Source organism: Arvicanthis niloticus, unplaced genomic scaffold (genome assembly GCF_011762505.2).
Source record: "Arvicanthis niloticus isolate mArvNil1 unplaced genomic scaffold, mArvNil1.pat.X pat_scaffold_67_arrow_ctg1, whole genome shotgun sequence".
Classification (NCBI taxonomy): domain Eukaryota; kingdom Metazoa; phylum Chordata; class Mammalia; order Rodentia; family Muridae; genus Arvicanthis; species Arvicanthis niloticus.
Window position 1 is genome coordinate 243,603 of NW_023046292.1, and position 20,237 is coordinate 263,839.

The 20,237-nt window shown below is 48.7% G+C and overlaps 1 protein-coding gene across 1 annotated transcript; it reads right to left on the reverse strand.

The window, feature by feature from the left end:
- Positions 1-365: 365 nt before the first annotated feature.
- LOC117702307 (dynein axonemal assembly factor 8-like) lies at positions 366-9,191 on the reverse strand. Its single transcript, XM_076706423.1, has 6 exons — positions 9,170-9,191; positions 6,757-6,888; positions 4,753-4,894; positions 2,253-2,399; positions 1,929-2,012; positions 366-1,004 (listed from the first exon to the last, which is right to left on the reverse strand). Exons 1-6 carry the CDS (start codon positions 9,189-9,191, stop codon positions 773-775), a joined length of 759 nt encoding a protein of 252 aa, XP_076562538.1. The 3' UTR covers positions 366-772.
- Positions 9,192-20,237: the final 11,046 nt, after the last annotated feature.

Consider the following 20,237-nt stretch of genomic DNA (forward strand, 5'->3'; position numbering starts at 1 on the left):
CTGTTAGATGCCAAGCATCCTGCCAAGCCACTTGAACCCTGCCATGTCACCCAAGTCCTGCCTCAGTTGTGGTTTCTCCGATCTTTCATGGAGCAGTCAGGGGCAGACTCTTGAGAGATGAGGTGGCCAGAGATCCAAGGAGCTGAGAAAGCATGCACAAAAATGTCCTACAGATGGAATCTGCAGGGTGTTGGTGGGGGACAAGGCTTGCAAAGTAACCAGGTGGGGAAAGCTCGGGTGTCCTGTGAGGACCAGGTCTTGATTAGTCACACAGCTGTTATTGGGTACCCAGGAAGGGAGACTGGGAACCATTGCATTTCACACAGTGTTAGAACTCCCAGGAAGTATGCTATTCCACTCAGACTAGCAAAAATCGGTGCCACCTTTAATTTGGAGTGACTTGAAACCTATGTGTGCTTTTGTATCTTGGTTAAAGAAAGAAAGCAAATTTTAGTTTCTGCTCCCTTTTCCATCAGATCTGTATGGGTGGGTACATGAAATGCCAAGGGATCCAGGAACTTGGGGGAAATTTTCTATAGGAGACTATAAATATGTTTAAATATGGGAATGAGAGAGGCCCTGGATTCAGTTCCCAACATCACAACAACAACTAAAGTTTAACTATGCTTAAACTAGCTGCATGGTATCTAGACTGAGAGATAGCCCCTGAGGCCCATGCTGTTAGAAACAGGCAGACTGTAGAGACCACCAGGGCTGTGTAGGTAGAAAGTCTGCCACCCAACCTACTTCTCAGGTCTTTTACCTGAGTTGCCTATAGCTGGCCCATACCAGGGAGCAGCTGTGTCCCAAGAGCGTCCCCTAGATCTAGGGCATTCTGCTTCTCAGCCCAGAGTTTTATTTGCTTCTTTCTCTGAGTTTGTAATCCAGCTGTATCTTCTGAGGCCTGAGCCTTCTGGCCTCCAGGACTGTCACTGGCAGACGGAACAGCCGGCTTCCGAAATGCCCTCAGCTGCTGAAGAAGCTGACTCTTCCCGGTACAGTACCTGGGACACAGAATAAGCAACCTAAGCCCTGTCATCTGATGGCCAGAACTCCCAACACTGAAACAGGAATGTCTTTCGTCTTTCAGTGCCCATTCAAACTGACCGTGCTGCAGTTTGGTTGGGAAACATGTGGGATGACACTCCTTATGGCCTTTTCTCTTTCTAACAGGCACTGGCCTGGTCAGCTTTATGTCAACTTGCCACAAGCTAGAGTCATCTGAAAGGAGGGGAACCTTGACTAAGAAAAAGTCGCCATAAAAGCCAACTGTGAGGCATTTTTCTTAGTTACCGACGGGGAGGGCCCAGCCCACTGCAGATGGGCTACTGTCCCTGGGCTGGTGTCCTGGGGCTGTAAGAAAGCAGGCTGTGCAAGCCATGGGAAGCGTGAGTCAGCCGCGCCTCTGTAGCCTCTGCAGCAGCTCCTGCCTGAGCTCCTCCCTCACTGCCTTTTGTTTTTGTTTTTTAAGACAAGATTCTCTCTGTAGACCAGGCTGGCCCTGTTTTCCTAGGATGTCCACATTCTACATCTAAGCTCTGTGCCTCATCTGCGGCCTGGGCTCTAACATTCCCAGTGCTGTGGGCAGCGGGGACCCATATTTCTCATTCACCATGGTCTGGGCCCCCAGGCATGTCCCTGATTGGATGCTGCTCTTTAACCAGAACTTTTCACATTCGGCTAACCTCTGGCCCTACACTTTCTCTTCTTCTGGGACTAGCAGCAGGGCAATCAAACTGGGGAGCTGTTTTCAGAGGCTGGAGTAAGCTGCCATGGGTGGGGAGCCTGACCACAAAGGCTTCCTCTATGACACATTATAAAACACAATGATACCCACTCCCGCTACACCAGGTGCTGGCTTACATGTGTAGGGGGTCGGGGTACAGCGAGGGAGCATCCCTAGGCAGAGGAGGAGACTGTAAAGTTACCTTTGTTCCCAAGAGGATGCCACCTGTACTGAGCCTGCTGACTCCACTTCTTCCTCCTCACTGTCAGAGGAGCTATGTTCAGAGCTGGGAATTTAAAAAAATGGATTCTTAGGATGTTCTCCAGTTTCCTTGCCAGGCCTGCCTCTCACATTCTCACCCAGGACCATCCTGGGAGTTCAAGATGGTGGTAGTCAGTCAAAGCCAAGGAGCCACTGGGCTTCCTGTCATGTGCTGATGGGAAGGTACAGTGTGCTCAAGCCAGATTAGCTTTGGCTTCTGTCCCTCCTTCCCACCCAAGGCACAGTTCCTAGCACTGCTTTGTACCTCTCCTGGGACTGGTGATCTTGTGGTTCTGACTGTTCTGTCTGCCGAAGGTCTATGAAGATGGTGGGAGGCTCTGTCTTCAGCCTCCTACTCTCTGTTAGCTTCTGAATTTGCTCAGGTTGAAAGCCAGGCTCTGCTGAAGCACTTCTGCAATGGAAGGGTGGGGGTGGCCATCCTATGTGATTCCCTGCCACCTGATGGGCTGTAGGAATCACAGTGGTCATAGCAGCTACTGACAGTGTCCCTGTTGTGTGCTGGTGGGCACTTGGAACCTATGAGTTCTCACAGCCACCATCAGGACAGGCCAATACTACCCTATAGAACTGGAAGTGCTACCCTATAGAACTGGAGGTGCTGCCCTATAGAAATGGAAGTACTGCCCTATAGAACTGAAAGTGCTACCCTATAGAACTGGAAGTGCTACCCTATAGAACTGGAAGTGCTACCCTATAGAACGGGAGGTGCTGCCCTATAGAAATGGAAGTACTACCCTATAGAACTGGAAGTGCTGCCCTATAGAAATGAAAGTGCTACCCTATAGAAATGGAAGTGCTACCTTATAGAACTGGAAGTGCTACCCTATAGAAATGGAAGTACCACCCTATAGAACTGGAAGTGCTACCCTATAGAACTGGAAGTGCTACCCTATAGAACTGGAGGTGCTGCCCTATAGAAATGGAAGTGCTATCCTATAGAAGTGGAAGTGCTACCCTATAGAACTGGAAGTGCTACCCTATAGAAATGGAGGTGCTGCCCTATAGGAATGGAAGTGCTACCCTATAGAAATGGAAGTGCTACCCTATAGAAATGGAAGTGCTACCCTATAGAAATGGAAGTGCTACCCTATAGAAATGGAAGTGCTACCCTATAGGAATGGAAGTGCTACCCTATAGAAACGGACAAGGCTAACGTGCTGCACATCAGCTAGGCGGGCAGGCAGGCCTGTCATCCCAAGTGCCTGGGAAACTGAGGCAGGAGGATGGAAAGTTTAAGGCCTGGGCAACTTAGCAAGACTTTATACATCTATTTTTGTTTGTTTGTTTTTCAAGACATAGTTTCTCTGTGTAGCCTTGGCTACTCTGGAACTTGTTGTGTAGACCAGGCTGGCCTCTAACTCATAGGGATCCACCTGTGTCTGCCTCCCAAGTGCTGGGATTAAAGGTGTGCACCACTGCTGCCCAGTTTATACATGTATTTTAAAGGTGTGTGTATTTGCTTGCGTATATGTCTATACACTATTTATATGCCTGGTACTCATGGAGGCCAGAGAGACACCAGATTCATGGAACTGCAGCTGCAGACAGTTGTAAGTCACTATGTGGGAGCTGGGAATCAAACCTGTATCCTTCAGAAGAACATTCAGTGCCTCTACTGGGCCATCTCTCTGGCCTCCTAGAAAGATTATAAAAAGTAAAAAGAGGCTAGACAAATAGCTCAGCAGTTAAGAGCACCGACTGCTCTTCCAGAGGTCCTGAGTTCAATTCCCAGCAACCATGTGGTGGCTCACAACCATCTGTAATGGGAACCAATACCCTCTTCTGGTGTGTATGAAGACAATCTACAGTGTATTCATATACTTAAAATAAATAAATAAATCTAAACAAAAACAAAGTAAAAAGAAGGCTGGGGTTTCTGGTTTGTCCCAGCAATTAGGAGGCAGAGGCACGGGGATCTTTGTTAGTTCAAGGCTAGCCTGGTCTGCAGAGCAAGTTCTAGGACAGTCAGAATTGAAAAACAAAAACAAACAAACAAACCCAACAATAACAAAAGAGTTGAAAGAAGATTTGTGATGCGGCACAGTGGTAGAGCCGAGCACGGGGGAGGCCCAGGCTCACTCCTCGTAGCATAAATAAACCTCCATCTCTTCTGTGCAGTCGGAGGCCACTGAGCACAGGCGGCTGTACAGATATGTAAGCTGATCATTTCCAGTTGACCCATAAAATTAAATAGTCCTCATCCCATTAGTGGCATTTCCGGTGCTTAGTAGTCATCTGGAGCTGGTGGACTTCATACTGGAAAGCACAGACCTAGCCATGTCTGCTCCTTCTGCTAGCCAGGCAGACCCTACAACTACTTCAGGGAAAAGGCATCCAGACTCCTGGCAGCAGAGGGAGCAGTAGCACGGGAAGGGCAGGCCTCAGGGGACCCTTCTCCACCTCTGTCACCCCGGCTTCACTCTGTCCCTCCATGTCTAGGACAGGTGGCTGCCCACAGCCCTTTCATCCTCCATGTCATCCTGTTCCCACTGGTCATGTGGCTAGAGAAGACAGTATCTTTAGCATTAGGGAACAAGACACAGCTCTGCCATTGATGGATTGGGACAGACATGGCAATCAGGACCTCAGTTTTCCCATGAAGAAAAACAGAAAATGGAGCATCTGCCTAATTAGGTTCTTTAGTCAAAAAAAGTCCATGCCCAGTGCCACCAAAAGGCCCAATGAGCACTGCCCAGAGGCTGGTTGGTTCTAAGGAAACAGCTGTGGCTGCTCTGAAGTCTCACCTGATTCCAGCTACCTGCTCTTCTGTGTCTTGGAGCTTGTCAGCAGATGCCTTCCAGATAGGGTTGCGGACTCTGGACTGAGTGGCACACAGGTGAGCCAGCTGATCCAGGAGTATGTCCTGGGAGGGTCCAGTGCTGTGCCCTGGAGATTTCCAGGAGAAAGACTGCTAAGCTCAAGTCTGCCTACCCCTCAGAGGCTGAGCTTCAGGCTCCAATGTGTCCCACCCCAGCTCATCCTGAGGCTTCCAGCTCTACTTGGCAAAGTCATGTCTTCAATAGGGGCTGCTCCATTTGAGTCTTGTGACATAGGGTCAGAGGTGATCATAGTGAACAGATGCTTGCAGTTTTCAAAATGTACAGTCAAACAGGCTTATCAATTATAATCAATTATAGGCCAATTGTGTGTGTGTGTGTGTGTGTGTGTCCACTTAGGAATGAACCTAGGGCCTGTGCATGTTACCAAGCACTCTGTCCCTGGTCTATATCCCCAGCCTCTTATACATCTTTCTTACTTTTTTTTTGAAACAGGGTTTCTATGTGAAGCCTTGGCTGTCCTGGAACTCAGATCTATAGCCCAGGCTGCTCTTGAGCTCACAGAGTTAAGCCTGGCTCTGTGCACCACCTGAGTGCACCACGACTACCCTGCTCATACGACATCTTTCTGTGAATACAATTTGTTACTGAGCTGAGGACACTCTGTGACGAGCTTGATTTAGCTAGAGCCCTTTGAATATGGGCTATTTTCAAGTTTTCAGAGGTTTAAAGTACGTAGCCATGAGCACTCTTGGGTACGTGTTTACAAGAGATTTTCTAAATGGCTGGTGGAAGTGGCACTTGGGAGGTAGAAGCAAGAAGATCAGGAGTTCAAAGCCAGTTTCAGGTATAGAATAAATTTGAATCAGCCTGGGCTACATGTCTCAACAAAATAAAACTAAACAAAAAGGAACAGCTTGATCAAAGAGCCATGTACATTTAAAAAGACTGGTTCCTACCATGGCATCCTCCACAGAGGGTGTTCTTGCAGAGGACTGTTTTGCCACACCCTGAAGCTCTGCTGCCACACCACTTGCTGCCACATACTCATTAGTGGCAGACCTCTGAAGTCTGCAACAGGAGGATTGTGAAGAGCTCCAGGACAGCCTGGGCTACACGGTGAGATCCTGTCTCAAAAACAAAAGGTGGTGTGTATACCTTTCATATACTCAGAAGGCAGAGGCAGGCAGATCTGAGTTCAGTGCATCAAGTTCCAGGTCTGCCTGGGCTAAACAGTGAAACCTTGTCTCAAACATAAAACAGAGCTAAGGCTGAAGAGATAGCTCAGCGCTAAGAGCACTCGCTGTTCTCGCTGAGAACCCGGAGTCAGTGCTAAGCATTCACAAGGTAGCTCATGACTGTGTGGAACTCCAGTTCCAGAATATCAACTGTCCTCTTCTGGTGCGCGCACAGACTTACATCTATATGGTTCATATACATATATGCATACAAGAAAAATTATAATAAACTTTAAAAAAATGTCTTGTTTCAAACAGCCCAGAGGCTGTAGGTCTAGTGAGTCTCTGGTCTTTTGACCTTGCTCCTCAGCTCGGATGCACTTCCACCTGCTGTTGGGGGCCTGTATGGGTGGGGGGACATGAGATGCTTCTGCCTTTTCCAGAGCTGCACACAGCGAGGCCACGAGGACAAAGAGTATGACATCCTCTGCCTTCATTTTCTAATAGTGAGGGGTACAGGAGTGCGAACACTGCCTGGAGGGGACAAAGGGGAAGGAAGGAAGCTGGAGGAAGAAAAAGGGTGAGCCACAGGCAGGTCAGTTTTGAAGGCCTGAACATGCCTGGCAGATCAGGCAGCCACATGTATGATGAATGAATGAAGTCTTTGTAAAGCCCGTTGAAATGTGTGCTGAGAGCAGTAAGGGCCAGACAGACCCTGCCCATCCCATATCCCTGCCACTGAGGCTTGGAAGGAGGTGGGGACTAGCTTGGGCTTCAGGGTTGAGAGTCAGACCTTGGTCTTGGCAGCGGTCAGCTAACCAAAAAGCACTTCTGGATGCACTGTCGCCCTGGCTGTCTTGTCGCCCTGGTAGACTCTGAAGGATAGAATCCAAGTCCCAGCCTTCAAGTTTCTGAAATGATAACACTGATTACAGGGCTGCAGGAAGTCCTGCAGGAGCCCCTGCTTTCACAGCAGCTACAGCCAATGGAGGGTATCATGACCATCCATTGTAGTGAAGGGAGCAAACAGGAAAAAGTTTAGCTTAGGAAACACCCCCATTGTAATAATGCACTTGCCAGTGTAGTTCCTTCACCTGCATGTACTATGCAGACAAACCCCTTTTCAAACACTGTACCTGGCAACCTAAGTCCTTTGAAACCCCTGACCTGCATCAAGCTACAGGAATTCCCTTCTCTCTGGATTATGGTGTAAATCTTTCCCCTCAACTCCCTAACAATCAAATTTAGAATCAAATTCTATTCAAGCATGTTCCCAGTGTATTTAGGTATGAAGAAGAGAAGGGACTATCTTGCCTGAACTGAGTTTGAGTGTAAAGGCAGTAAGGAAAAGACTATGTCTCTAATGATCTTTCAAGGAGGACCTCCTATTTACTGTAATCTTGTGCTTGTGCATAACTAGGCATTCAGGTGATTAAAATCTGATGCACTGTGAGAAAGGAGCATGTGCAGTAGGAAAAAAACAATCAAAATAGAGAACCATACAGTTTACACCCTTAGTAGCCAGGCCCCCTTCCTTTAGACCACATCAAATGAAGCCCTGTCGAACTTGACAGTGTATAGCTTTTTATCTGTTGTTATCAGGCTCCAATAAAGTTATCCTGCTTCAAAAGATAACTTTGCACATCTGTGTGAGCCTTTTTTTCAGTTCCTTGGATAAGGGGCCAACAACCTGGAAGCACCCAGCCCAGACTCCATCCACCATAACCATAGTGTGGTGTTTGGAGTTTGGGTTTGTCTAGCAAATGAATGTCCTGTCTGTTGTGACTGATTACACACTGAGCCAATCCTTTAATGTGAGACCTACATTTCTTGACACCTCCCTATTTAAGCAGCTTCTATAGGGGTTGGGTGTCAATGCTTTGGGGCACAAAGATGGCTAACCTGGAGGAGGCCCCATTTATTTTTTCAGACATGATCTCATTATAGCCCAGGCTGATTTTGAACTATGTAGCCAAGGATGACCTTTAATGTCTGATCCTCCAACCTTTGTCTCCAAGCTCTGGGATTATAGGTGTACACCCATTCTGTGCACACAAGGTAAGCACTGTCCCATTGAGGCACATCCTAGCCTTTTCCACCATGTAAGTTTGGTTTTTTGAGACAGGGTTTCTCTGTGTAGCCTTGGCTGTCCTGGAACTCACTCTGTAGACCAGGCTGGCCTTGAACTCAGAGATCCACCTGCCTCTGCCTCCCTACATCCAAATCACCATGTAATTTGTAAGCTGTCTAGGTTCATAGCAATTTAAGATGTTTGAAAAGTTCAGCAACTTTAAGAAGCTGGTGGCTCAAGCAGGTGCTTAAACTGGAGAGCCTGTACCAGACAGCTGTGCAGGCATTGGTATGATGGAGGGTGGAGGCAGGGGACCCACGATGAAAGCTTACATGTGACCTTTCAAACTCCTTCAGCCCTATAGGTGAGGAAGAATTAAAGTCGTGAGGGTGAACAGAAGAAAATTGTCAGCTTATGTAAACAGCAATGAAGAAGTCATGCATGTCTGCATGCTGGCACTTTGTACAATGTGAAAGTGACGCAGGGGTGAGGTGCATGGTTTCCCATGCCACACTGGACCATCTTCCAATATGTCTACCTGCATAGTGCACCAGGGTACTCTTCTGTTTGAAAACTGGTCTAGTATGAGGGGTTTCTTTCCTGTCCAGTGGGCAGGGTTACCTCAAAATTCGCACCTGTGCTCGCCACAGGCTGCCCACCACTATAATGGGAAACAGCTACACCATGGAGGGACACAGAGCCACTGCTGTGGTTTATGAATCTGCTTTCCCAGTGGTCCTCACACCCCTCAGAGGAGTGCCTCTCCCACTCCCAGCCCATCCCCCTGCCAGTGCACGCTAATGTACTCAGTGTGACTGGACAGCTGTTCCTGGCATGTGATGTCTGCCCGCTGAGGACCTCCCTTTTGCAGCACTGCTTGTCAGCATGACTGACAGTCAGCATTCATACCTGGGTCATCTCTATGTTCTCTAAAGAAGGCTATTGCTATTGTTACTAATTCTCCCTGAGGTAAGCTCCATGCCAGTCTATCACACACTGTCACAGGAGCAGCAGGTGGACTTGGGATCTGGACCTTAGGTCCTAAGGGGCTACCTCCAGCCTCAACAATGTGGCAAGAATGTGCCCTTGCAGTGAGGATTGACTTGAGGGCAGGCTGGGCCGTGGGGACACCTACCTTGAGTGAGAGAACTGGTCATCCTTCCCGAGACTGCTCTGAGGTTGCTTCTGGTCCTAACTCTGCAGCCTGGCCTTGGTCACCACGGGCTGGGCTCTGAGCAGCCTGGGTCACTTTCTGAAGGATATCTCTCTCTATCATCTTCCTCCTCTCCCTGCGGAGGGTTCTGCACTCTGCAGAGTTTCTAAAATCAGTATCTGAGGGCTCTGTCTTCAGCTCTCCTTCCAAAGGAAAGGTGGCTTCTTCCTGGGAACACCATGGAGGACTCTGGGATCCTCTGGGGTTAGACAGGCTTCTGAGGCTGCCTTCCAGCCAAGTGGGTGCATCCTCAGCATCCACAAGGACTGGGCTGCTCCTGACACAGCTCTGGCAAGCCCAGCCAGGGTCTCTTCATTCCTGATGGGCCAAGTCCTTTGATCTTACAATTCGTTCACTTCTGGGTTCTATGGCTAATCTCCCAGGAACCAGAAGTGGCTAGAGAAAAGAAGCATCCTCTATGAACACCTGCAGACATACTTTAGGGAGAGAAAGTACATGCATGATCAAGTGGAGGTCAGAGGGTAACTCTGAGAGTCGGTTCTCTCCTTCTTCTCTGTGGGTCCCAGGGGTGGAGCTCAGGCTGTCAGGCAATGCAGCAAGTGCCTTTTCCCACCAAGCCATCCCATGGGCTCCATTTTGACCTTTTTTTTCTTTTTTTCAAGACAGAGTCTTACTATATAGCTCTAGATGTTCTGGAACTAGCTCTGTAGACCAGGCTAGCCTTAAACTCATAGAGATCTGCCTGCCTGTCTCCTGAGTGTCTCCCTTTAATTCTTCTGAGTTCAACAGTCTGTCAAGGCATATAGTCATTGCCACTATTTCCTAAACGGTTCCACTCCCCATCACCTCTCTCTCCCAGAGGAGGTGGTAATCCTTACAAAAAAGAAGAAAACATCTCATGAAAATCGTGTAACTGGGTGGTGGCACATGCCTTAAATCCCAGCACTTGGGAGGCAGAGGCAGGCAGATCACAGAGTTCAAGGCCAGCCTGGTCTATAGAACCAATAGAACAGCTAGGACTGAGAACCCGTCTCTAAAAACCAAACCAAACAAACCAAAAAAGTGACCTAAAGTGACCAGATTCTCCTGCGGAGGGCAAGGGGTGTTGTTTACACTTGGTCCTCTGAGGGCTGGCCTTCAGGGAATGTATGTGGTGAGATGGGTCAGGTGATCCTCTTCAGCCCTGCAGATCCAGTTTGCTTCAAAGATACTGAGATTAACTGAGCGGAGGGAGGTTACCCAGAGCTGAGTGGCTCCTGGAGCCCAGCCTGGCCTCTAAAATGGGTTTTGGCTTCTACAGTGGGAAGTATGTTTAACCACAGGAACTTCAAGACGTGTTAAGAAGTCTGACAGGCTGGGGTTGCCAAGGATACAAGCCTCAGGTGGGATCTACTATGGTAGCAATTCATTCTCATCATCAAGCCACTGATGCCTTGAATCTATCTATCTACCATCTATCTACCATCTATCTATCTATCATCTATCTATCTATCTATCTATCTATCATCTATCTATCATCTATTGATCTATCAATCATCAATCATCTATCATCTATCTATCAGTCTATCTATCAATCATCTATCTATCTATCAATAATCTATCTATCTATCAATCATCTATCTATCATCTATTTATCATCTATCTATCAATCATCTATCTATCTATCATCTATCTATCGATCGATCGATCGATCAATCGATCGGCTTTTCTGAAACAGGGTTTCTCTGTTTCAGCTAGCCCTAGCTGTCCTGGAACTCACTTTGTAGACCAGGCTGGCCTTAAACTCAGATATATGTCTGCCTTTGCCTCCTGAGTGCTGCGATTAAAACATGTAGCAACACCTCCCAGAATTAATCATAATTATACATACATACATACATACATACATACATACATACATACATACATGTGTGTGTTTATGTATACTATGTGTGTGCTGGAGCCTACAGAGGCCAAAAGATGGGGATCTGATGGGTTAGACTTGGAGTTGAAGGTGGTTGTGAGCTACCATGTAGGTCTGGAAACCAAACCTGGGTCTTCTGCAAGCTGTCTTAATTATTGAGTCATCCTCTCCAGCCCCTGCCTTGAACGTTTGATGTTCCTGCCTCAGTTTCCAAGTAGCTCAGGTCACATGCCTGTACCACCAGCTCTGGATGATTGCTTGAATCTACATAGAGGTCTTGGTCTTCCCCAGGGATGTGAGACAGAGAGATGATTATAGCTATGGTATTGATAGTTTCTGCAATTAGGAGGCGGGGCTTGTGCTTACTTACACACATGTACGTATGTACAGAAAACATACGCATACTTGCAGACACCGTGGGTACCAGCAGACATACCACATGCAGACCCAGGCTATGTACACAGAAACTGAGATGGCTCTGCCAGCCCCCTCCAGGTCCTCCATTCTAGGAGGGCTGTGGCTGAGGTGGTCACAGGGAACTCCTTCACATGCCCTCACCACCGCTCTGTTGCAGGTGCCCTGGCGAGTTCTGGTCTCGCCCTCCTCCTGTCTCTCACTGCCCACTGCTCGGGTCCTCAGACTAAGAGCTTGCCCAAGGGAGGACTAAACGCTAATGAAGCCAATGGTCAGGTGAGCAAAACCCAAACTGGGCAAATGGTTTTCTGAGACTTGGCATGGAGAGGAGGAGTGGTCCTGAGTCCTCTGTTGGTGGTCCCAGGGGAGGGACTATGTCCAGGGTCCACACATAAGGCTCAGACAGGACCACTGTTTGCCATCACTGACCTAGAGGGCCTAGTCTGACTTCAGTGCTGCTCACCGGCCTGCTTCCAGGGTCCAGTGTCAATTGTATGGTGGCAAGCCCCTGGCCATGTCAATAGTGTGGGCATGATCACAAGAAGCTCAGCCATCAGGGACTTACGACCTCAGCTGGTATCCCCCAGGTTTCCCCCGTGGAGCTCTTGGCCATCACTCCTCACTGCTTGTACCAGGGCCAGGGCCTTCAATGCCATCCCTATTCCCTAAATCATTTTCTTCTGTCCAGGGTTCTCCGGCCTGAGCTTGACTTACCCCCATTTCTTGGGAATCATGTTCGTCCATGGGCCAGTTGGCAAATGCAGTGATTGGTCAGGCAACACAAGGGTCCCAAGTGGGTCTAGCCAAGTCTGGGTTGGTATCAGAGACACTCCCCAACAAGTAGGTGGATGCTATATAACACCCCAAGAAAAGTCCAGAGGATGACCTCAGCTATGGTCACCCAGCATGTGACCCTATACCCTTCAGCAGCCATCAGGACTGGTCTAAGCCTGAGTCCCAGAGTGATGGCAGGACCCATGTCAAAGCCCCATCCAGCTGAGAACCTGGCCCTAACAAAGTCCTCTATGATCGATGGTGGAAGGAGGGAAGGAAGGAAAGGAGAAAGGGAGGACAGAGAGAGTGAGGGAGGAAGGAGGGGGAAAAGGAAAGGAAATTTTATCTGTTAACAGGTACTCCCTGCCTCTTACTCCCCAATGGTAAAGACAGTTGAGTAATCTTAGTCCCCCTTGCAGTAGCCAAAGCCTCCTTTGTCTTTCTTCATGGGTCTTTCCCCTTAGACCCACATGGTCTCCTCCTTCTGCACAGGGACAACATCTCCCTCCTGCAAAACTTCTGGTGCTTGCCAGCCAGCCAGCTGCCCCGGGAACAGCTCTCCAGTTTAATCAGAACCTTGGCTTCACAGAGGGTCACACTCAAAGCCTGGCAGGTAAGTGTGTCAAGGGCCAAAAAGAGCACAGGTGGTGTAGGCTAACAACCAGGATATGGAGACACATAGGTGGAGGGCCAGCTTTGTAAGGGCTTGGGGATTGGCACACAGCTTCCCTGAAGCAGAGGGTTATCTCCAGGTCATCCTGCCAACCTCAAAACCACCTAGCATGTGACTCTTTGGTGGCTCCACTGTCACAAGTAGTCTGTCACTTCTGAGGGGACTCTTCTTCTGAGAGATGATCGATGTGAGGAGCACCCACATTGGGTGGTTCCAACTTATTCCAGTGAGTCTGTCTACAGGGTGCTTCGGCCTCAACTTGAAATGATCCAGGTTTTGTCTGCTGCCTCAGGCCCTGCCCTGGGATCACCTAGGATGTGATCCCTCCTTGGGGTTGTTCAACCCCAGGACTCATGAGGGAGGGTCTTTCAGCCCATTGGCCTCTCTCCCACCTGGGACTGCAGGATCCTGGACCAAGGCAGGCTGAGCTCACTTGGCCCTCCATCATCTTGGACCAACCATCATCTGCCGAACATAACAGAAGGAAAAAGCTGGACCGTGTGGCCTGAACCTTTAACCTCAGTCATTAGGGACTGAGCAGGGGACTGTCTCAACTATGAAGAAAGATCTTTAAAAAAAAAAAATAACAGCCTTGAACAAGTGTACACCTAACCTCAAATCGACCAGATACACACTGTGCAAACAGATAGACTGCAAGGAGAAACGGGTAAATTCATTGTAATAGCCAGCCCTGTCCACTGCCTGGCAGGACAGATCGGGTATCAGAGGAATCAAGAATACAGAGGAGCTTGTTCAGAAGTTTAATTGCCAGAGCTGGTATGTGTGGACAACTTTACCACACAACAAAAAGAACACATACTTCTTATCAAGACAAACACATCACTGGCTCTCAGATCCACCTTCCCAATCCTTACAAAGAGCAGCCAGTATTAGTAACTGCTGAACCATGTCTCCTGCCCATGAACAAAACTCTCAGGATTTTATTTCTGAGGGTGAGGTCTCATATATCCCAGTATGGTCTTGAATTCATCATAAAGCCAAGGATGGCCTTAACTCTTTTTATTTTTTATAAATAATATGTGTGAGTGTTTTTCTGCATATATATCTGTGTGCCATGTATGTATGCAGCACTGGAGAGGGCCAGAAGAGGCTGTTGGGTCCCCTGGAATTGGAGTTACAGACAGTTGTCAGCCCTCATATGAGGGCCATGAACCAAACTCAGGTTCTCTGCAGGAGTGGTTAAAGAATACTTTAACTGCTTACCCATCTCTCCAGCCCTTGGCCCTGAACTTAAACTCGTGAAGTAAAAAACCTTCCAAGTGCTGGGATTTCAGGTGTGCCCTACCACATCTGGCATCAGGACAGTTGTAAAAAGGATTTGAACTAAATGAAAATAAAAATACAGCCTGCCATGCTGGTCTATGCTGGAATCCCCACAGCCTAGAGGCTGACACAAGAGGATTGTGAGTTTGAACCTGAGCTACAGAGTGGGCCCTTCTCTAGAAGAAAGAAAAGTTATCAATGGGGTTCAGCAGGACTGATGGGGGACTACAGCTTCCAATGCGTGTGTTGGAAAAGAGAAGGAAGCAGGTCCAGGAAGATGGCTCGGCTGGTAAAGTGTTCTGCCACTAGCTTGACACGCTGATTTTGATCTCAGAATCCAGATGATGAAAAGAGAATCATCTACCACAAGTTGTCCTCTGGTCTCCACATGCATGCCACAGCGTGAATGCAACACTGCCACCACCACCACCCACCACCACCAGGGGAAAAATCCTTAAAAGAAAAATATCTGGACAGTGAAGTTTTCTGTTAGGAACCAGGGGGAAATGAGAAAGAGAAACCTAAAAGAAGAAATTGGAGGCAAAAATGAATGAAGCTGGAAGGAAATCAACACCAGAAGCTGCTCCCATGAACAGTGAAGCGCCCCTGGCCTGGCTACTGTCGAGGGCAAAGACACAAAGTACTGAGAGTGGGAACAAGCAAGCCTCTGCTGCTCACCCCTTGACAAAGGGATGGTAAAGAAATGTCTATCCATGCACAGGTGTAACAGCTTAGAGGGAATGAACCTGTCCCCTGAAAGGCAGAATCTGCCATTACCCGCTCAGGGAACGTGGTGACAGGTCGCCACAATAGGCATGATGCATTCCTGTCTTCTCAGGACTCAGGAGAACCTTGAGTTCAAGGTCAGACAGGCTACATAGTGAAACCCCTATAAAGGAAAGAAAAGAACAAAGGAAGGGAGGGAGGGAGTGAGCGACAGGCAGATGGGAGATGAGCACTTTCTAGGTAAAGCTAACCCACTTTAACCATCTGTGAGGCCGCTCACCTCAGGTGAGTGTTAGAACGTATACACAGTTGAACAAGTGCAGCTCCAATTTGAACATCTCTGGAAAAAAAATTTTTTTGAGACAACGTCTCTATATAATCCTGGTTACTCTTAACTCACTTTGTAGACCAGGCTGACTTCCAACTCACAGAGATCCCCCTGCCTCTGCATCTAGAGTGCTGAGATTAAAGGTGTGCACCACCACACCCAGTTCCTCTCTGGCTCTTTACTGATTTGCTTCTCTCAGGACTCTGTCTCCGGCCTCGTTTATCCACCTGCCTCCTCAACTCTGTGTTACTACAAGTTTTCTCTCACACACATCTTCAGTTCCTTCCTAACCCCTTTCTTCCGAGGGGCTGAGCAGTGTCCCTTCAGGGCTTGTCCACACCAGACAGACAGTAACCTGCTGCCTGACCTCTACCCCTGCTCAGCTCAGCTGCTTGGCCAACCTCGCTGCACGGCTGGGTCTCCAGGATGACTTCGAGTTCCCACCCAACCTTCTCCTTTTCTACAAGTGAGTGTCCCTGCCATCAGTAGGGAGGTTTGAACCCATGACCGCAGTGATGGTCTCCTCATCATGTGTACATGCACGGGGACCTGAATTCAGATCTCCAACATCCAATAAAAGCTGGAATAATCACCACACCTGTAATGTCAGCACTAGGGGAAAGGGGCAGGAGGATCCCCAGGGCTTGCTGGCCAGCCAGTCTAGCTGAAAAAATGAACACCAGGCCAGTGTCCCAATTTATAATTGCTACCAAGGTAAATTATAATTGCTACCTGAAGTAAATTCTGGGCTGCATACATATGTGCATGCACAAGCATGTGCATGTATGTGTACACACACACATACACACACACACACACACACAGCATAAAGGTGCTTGCCACCAAGTCTCACAGCCTGAGTTCGATCCCTGGGTCCAACACTGTGAAGGCAAGTACTGACCTCACACATGTATTATGGTACACACAAACACAAATCATATTTTTAAAAATTTAAAAAGCGTAAAATGAAGAAGGGAAACATCACACACTGTTTGAGTGACTTACAATGGGAAATATATTCTCTAGGACTTCTAGAAGCCAGAAATGCAAAGGCAGAATGTCCGCAGGGCCAGGCCCCTCTGAACCTCACAGAAAGTCTGCCTTGCTCTTTCCTGTGTGTCTGTGTCTAAACCCCCACCTGTCATATGGACACCAGGAAGTGGATTTAGGGTTAACCTAGGAACTACATCTTCTACTCTGATTTCATCTGTGAAGAAATGTATTATTTTCAAATAAAGCCACTTTCTGAGGTACCAGGTGGATTTAAATTTGGGGGGTTATACAGAGGGCAAGAAGAAGTCAGCACTTAAAAAGGATGGAGGATACACTCAGTGGTCCCATTAAGGGCTTTCAAGCCTACTCATCTGCCTCATCCCACTCCCAGGCTGGCCGGAGCCCCAGACATCTTTCCCTGCCCTCAGAGTCGGAAGGAGGTGCTCTTCGCCAAGGCTCATGAGGTCTTTAGGAACACCAGTAATGTGGGAGAATATTACTACTTAATATGCCCTTACCTTGGTGAGCCCTGCACTGTGCCTCCTCTCCCCCTCTGCCTCTCCTTAATATACCCCTCCCTACCTTTGTCCTGTGTGTTCCCAAACAAGTCCTCTGCCTCCTTGGCTTTCACCACTGCTCCCTCTAGGTGATGCCCCCTTGGAGGAACTTCAGTACCTGGCTGGGGCCAGTATTTCCATGGACATTGATACGTTCACCAACCTCAACCCCCTGACGCTGAAGGTGGGCCCAGGGGCTACCTCTGTTTTGTTTTTGTTTTTGTTTTGTTTTGTTTTGTTTTGTTTTGTTGAGATGTGGTCTTACTCTGTAACCCAGGCTGCTCTGGACCTCACAATCCTCCTGTCTCTTTGTCTTGAGTGCATTGTGGTGTATATCAGTAATCCAGCACTCAAGACAAAGAGGCAGGGGGACTGTGAGGTTGGCAGTCAGAGTGGGGTTGGCCAAGCTGGGAACCCCAGGACTTAGATGCATATGTTCCAAAGCCAGAGGAGTGGCATTTGACCTCTGCCCCACAGTGCCCATCCTGATCGTTCCTGGGAGCAGCACTGACTGTGCCAGGTCCTTTACAAGGGAAGGCAGACCCACGGATCCTCGAACTTCCTCCCCAAACCTCTGGCTTTGTTTGCAGAGCATGGGTGTGGCCAGTGTGAGAAATCTGCTGGGCCAGAACCTGGGAGATCTGCAGAAGGCCTGCAACCACCCAAACATCATCCTGTGGATTCACAGCCACAATATGTCAGACCCGTCTGAGCTGGGCCTGGACGGCAGTCCCACACTGGCCTATGTGACCAACAGGCCCCCCAACACTGCCTACCCGCCATCCAATTTGATCCACTCCCTGGATCTGCCAGGGAATGATGATGTCTCCCACAGCTCAGGTATGGTCCACACTCCTTGTTCCCATCCTTTGCACACCCCTGGCTGTCCCTACCTTTCATTTGCCAATGATCCATCTACACACAATTGCCTCATCCAAAACCTATCGAACCAAGACCAAGTCTGGTGGCCTAAAGTTATAATCCAAGCTATTCGGGAGGATGAGGCAGGAGGACTGTAAGTAGTTCAAGACCTGCCTGAACAGCAGAGCAAGTTTAAGGCTAACCTGGGAAATTTGGAGATAGCCTGCCTCAAAATTTTATGTATAGGAGCTGGAGATATGGCTCAGTGGTTAAGAGCACTGACTGTTCTTCCAGAGGTCATGAGTTTAATTCCCAGCACCCACATGGTGACTCACAACCATCTGTAATGGGTCTGATGCTCTCTTCTGGTATGCAGGCATACAGGCAAATAGAGCACTCATATACATAAATAAACAAAAGTTTAAAAAAATTACATACATATATATGTATAAATATATATGTGTGCATATATACATATATATGTATAAATATATGTTTTATATATATGTGTGTGTGTGGTGTGTATACATACATACACACACACACACACACACACACACACACACACACACACACACACATCAGTGAATGTAACTCAGTGGAAAGAAGTTCCCTAACCAAGTGCAAGGGCCCAGGTTCAATCCTCAGACTGAACAAAAACAAAACAACCCCCCCCCCAACCCAAACCCCAAAAGAGACCAGGCTGAGACCAGAAGAGCAGTCATGGATGGGCCCCTCCACTGACCCTCCTAGCTGTCACCACCACAAAGGGGAGGATGCACAGAAGGGACTCTGAGGGCATCTTCCAATTGGAACTGATGGGTCCCTTTCTTCTTCCACCTGCAGGAAGTCCTCCAGTTCATCTGGAGTACTTGTCACTTGCTGTGGTTCTGCCTTCCAGCCTTCTGTGGCTGCTACTGTGTCAGTTACCTTTGGGACAAATGGACACTACTCACAGGACACTAGGACCCTGGCCATTGCCAATGGCACTGACCCGGGGCAGTCAGACCCCTGAATATCAGATTCAGGAGAAACGGAGCTGCTAGTTAGAATAGGACACCTGCCTAGGCTGAAATACATGTCCCTGGCCCCAGGGGACCTGCTGCTATGTCCTCCATCCTAGCAGGCTGGCTCTGGTACATACCTCAGCTCCCAGGATCTGAGCCCATAAAGCAATAAGACCTACCCAACCTAAAGGAAAAGTTGGTAGGAGGAGACAGAGTCCAGATCTTCTGGCCTATTCCAAGACAAGTGGGACTCGATGTTACTTGAATGTCACTTCCCCTTGCTGGTGGATCTAAATAAAAGCACATGGCTATTGTGCAGTGTGTCTCTGCTAGAGCCTTGTTGGGAACAGAATCCTCTTGGCAAGGCCTAGACTGTGGTGGTCTCTCACACCCCTCAGCTGAAGTCGCAGGATTTCCACTACTCTTGGAGATATCAGCTACCACACCAGGAAGTCCTCCAATAGCTACCGCCTGCCTGGGGGGCCATATTTCATTCCTCTTTAGAGGGAGGGATGAACAGGAGGAGCTAGCTGTATTTGTGTGATCACAAGAAACTCCAAAGTCATTCTCTTGACTTGTCTTAGGAACACTACAGGACATCTCAAGGGGGCACATGCCACTGTTTATTGAATTCAAGAATCCTCAAACTTTGGCAGTGACCCCTGGTAGTCCTTCCTGGTCAAGATGGCCCCTATAGAGCTGGGGCCAGGAGCTTGAGGGGTGGTGGTCTCAGCTCATTCTTAAAGCTGGGAGCAGAACTGGAATCCATGCAAATACAAATCCTGGCCCAAGGAGTGGGGCTCCACTGAAGAAGGCCTCTACAAAGAGAGGAGGCAACTCAGACTCCCAACTCCAGCCCCCAGCTCTGCCCATGGGCAGCCCAGCTCACCTCAGACATTGATGTCCAGGACCAGGTAGCCATTGGGGATGCCACCCTGAAGTCCCAAACCCAGCCTGTCCAGGTCTTTCTGCTGCTGCTGGAAAAGCCAGTCCCGGATGGGGCTTTTACCCTCCTCCGTCTTCAGGTCCACAATGTGTGGCCCCGGAAGTTTCTGTACCTCAGCCACACTCAGCCCCTGCCAGAGCACAGGGTAGTCATCAGGGTCTCTAGGCCCTCAGAACATTGGAGGAGTAAACTACAGCCCTCAATACCTCGACCCCTATGTAGAAGGGGCCCTTCAGGAGGCCATACGTCTTCCAGCAGAGCCTGTCCAAACTCCTCCTCACAAAGTCCAACCTCTCCTCCTGAAGTCCTGTCTTTAGTCCCTTCTATACCTCTGCTTCACATGGCCCTCATGAGGCTCTACCTGACAAAAGGCCTTGTCCCGTGTAAGGACCCCCACCAACTCCCAAGCCCTTCTCCTCAGGAAGCCAAGCCTGGCAACTCTGTAGTGCCTGTCTTGAACTCTATCAACCCCCTTTCCCACAACCCCCCCACCCCCCACAATGAGTTCCCACCTCCACTTACCACCAGGGTATCCACCTGCAGCTTTTTTAAAAAATTTTTAT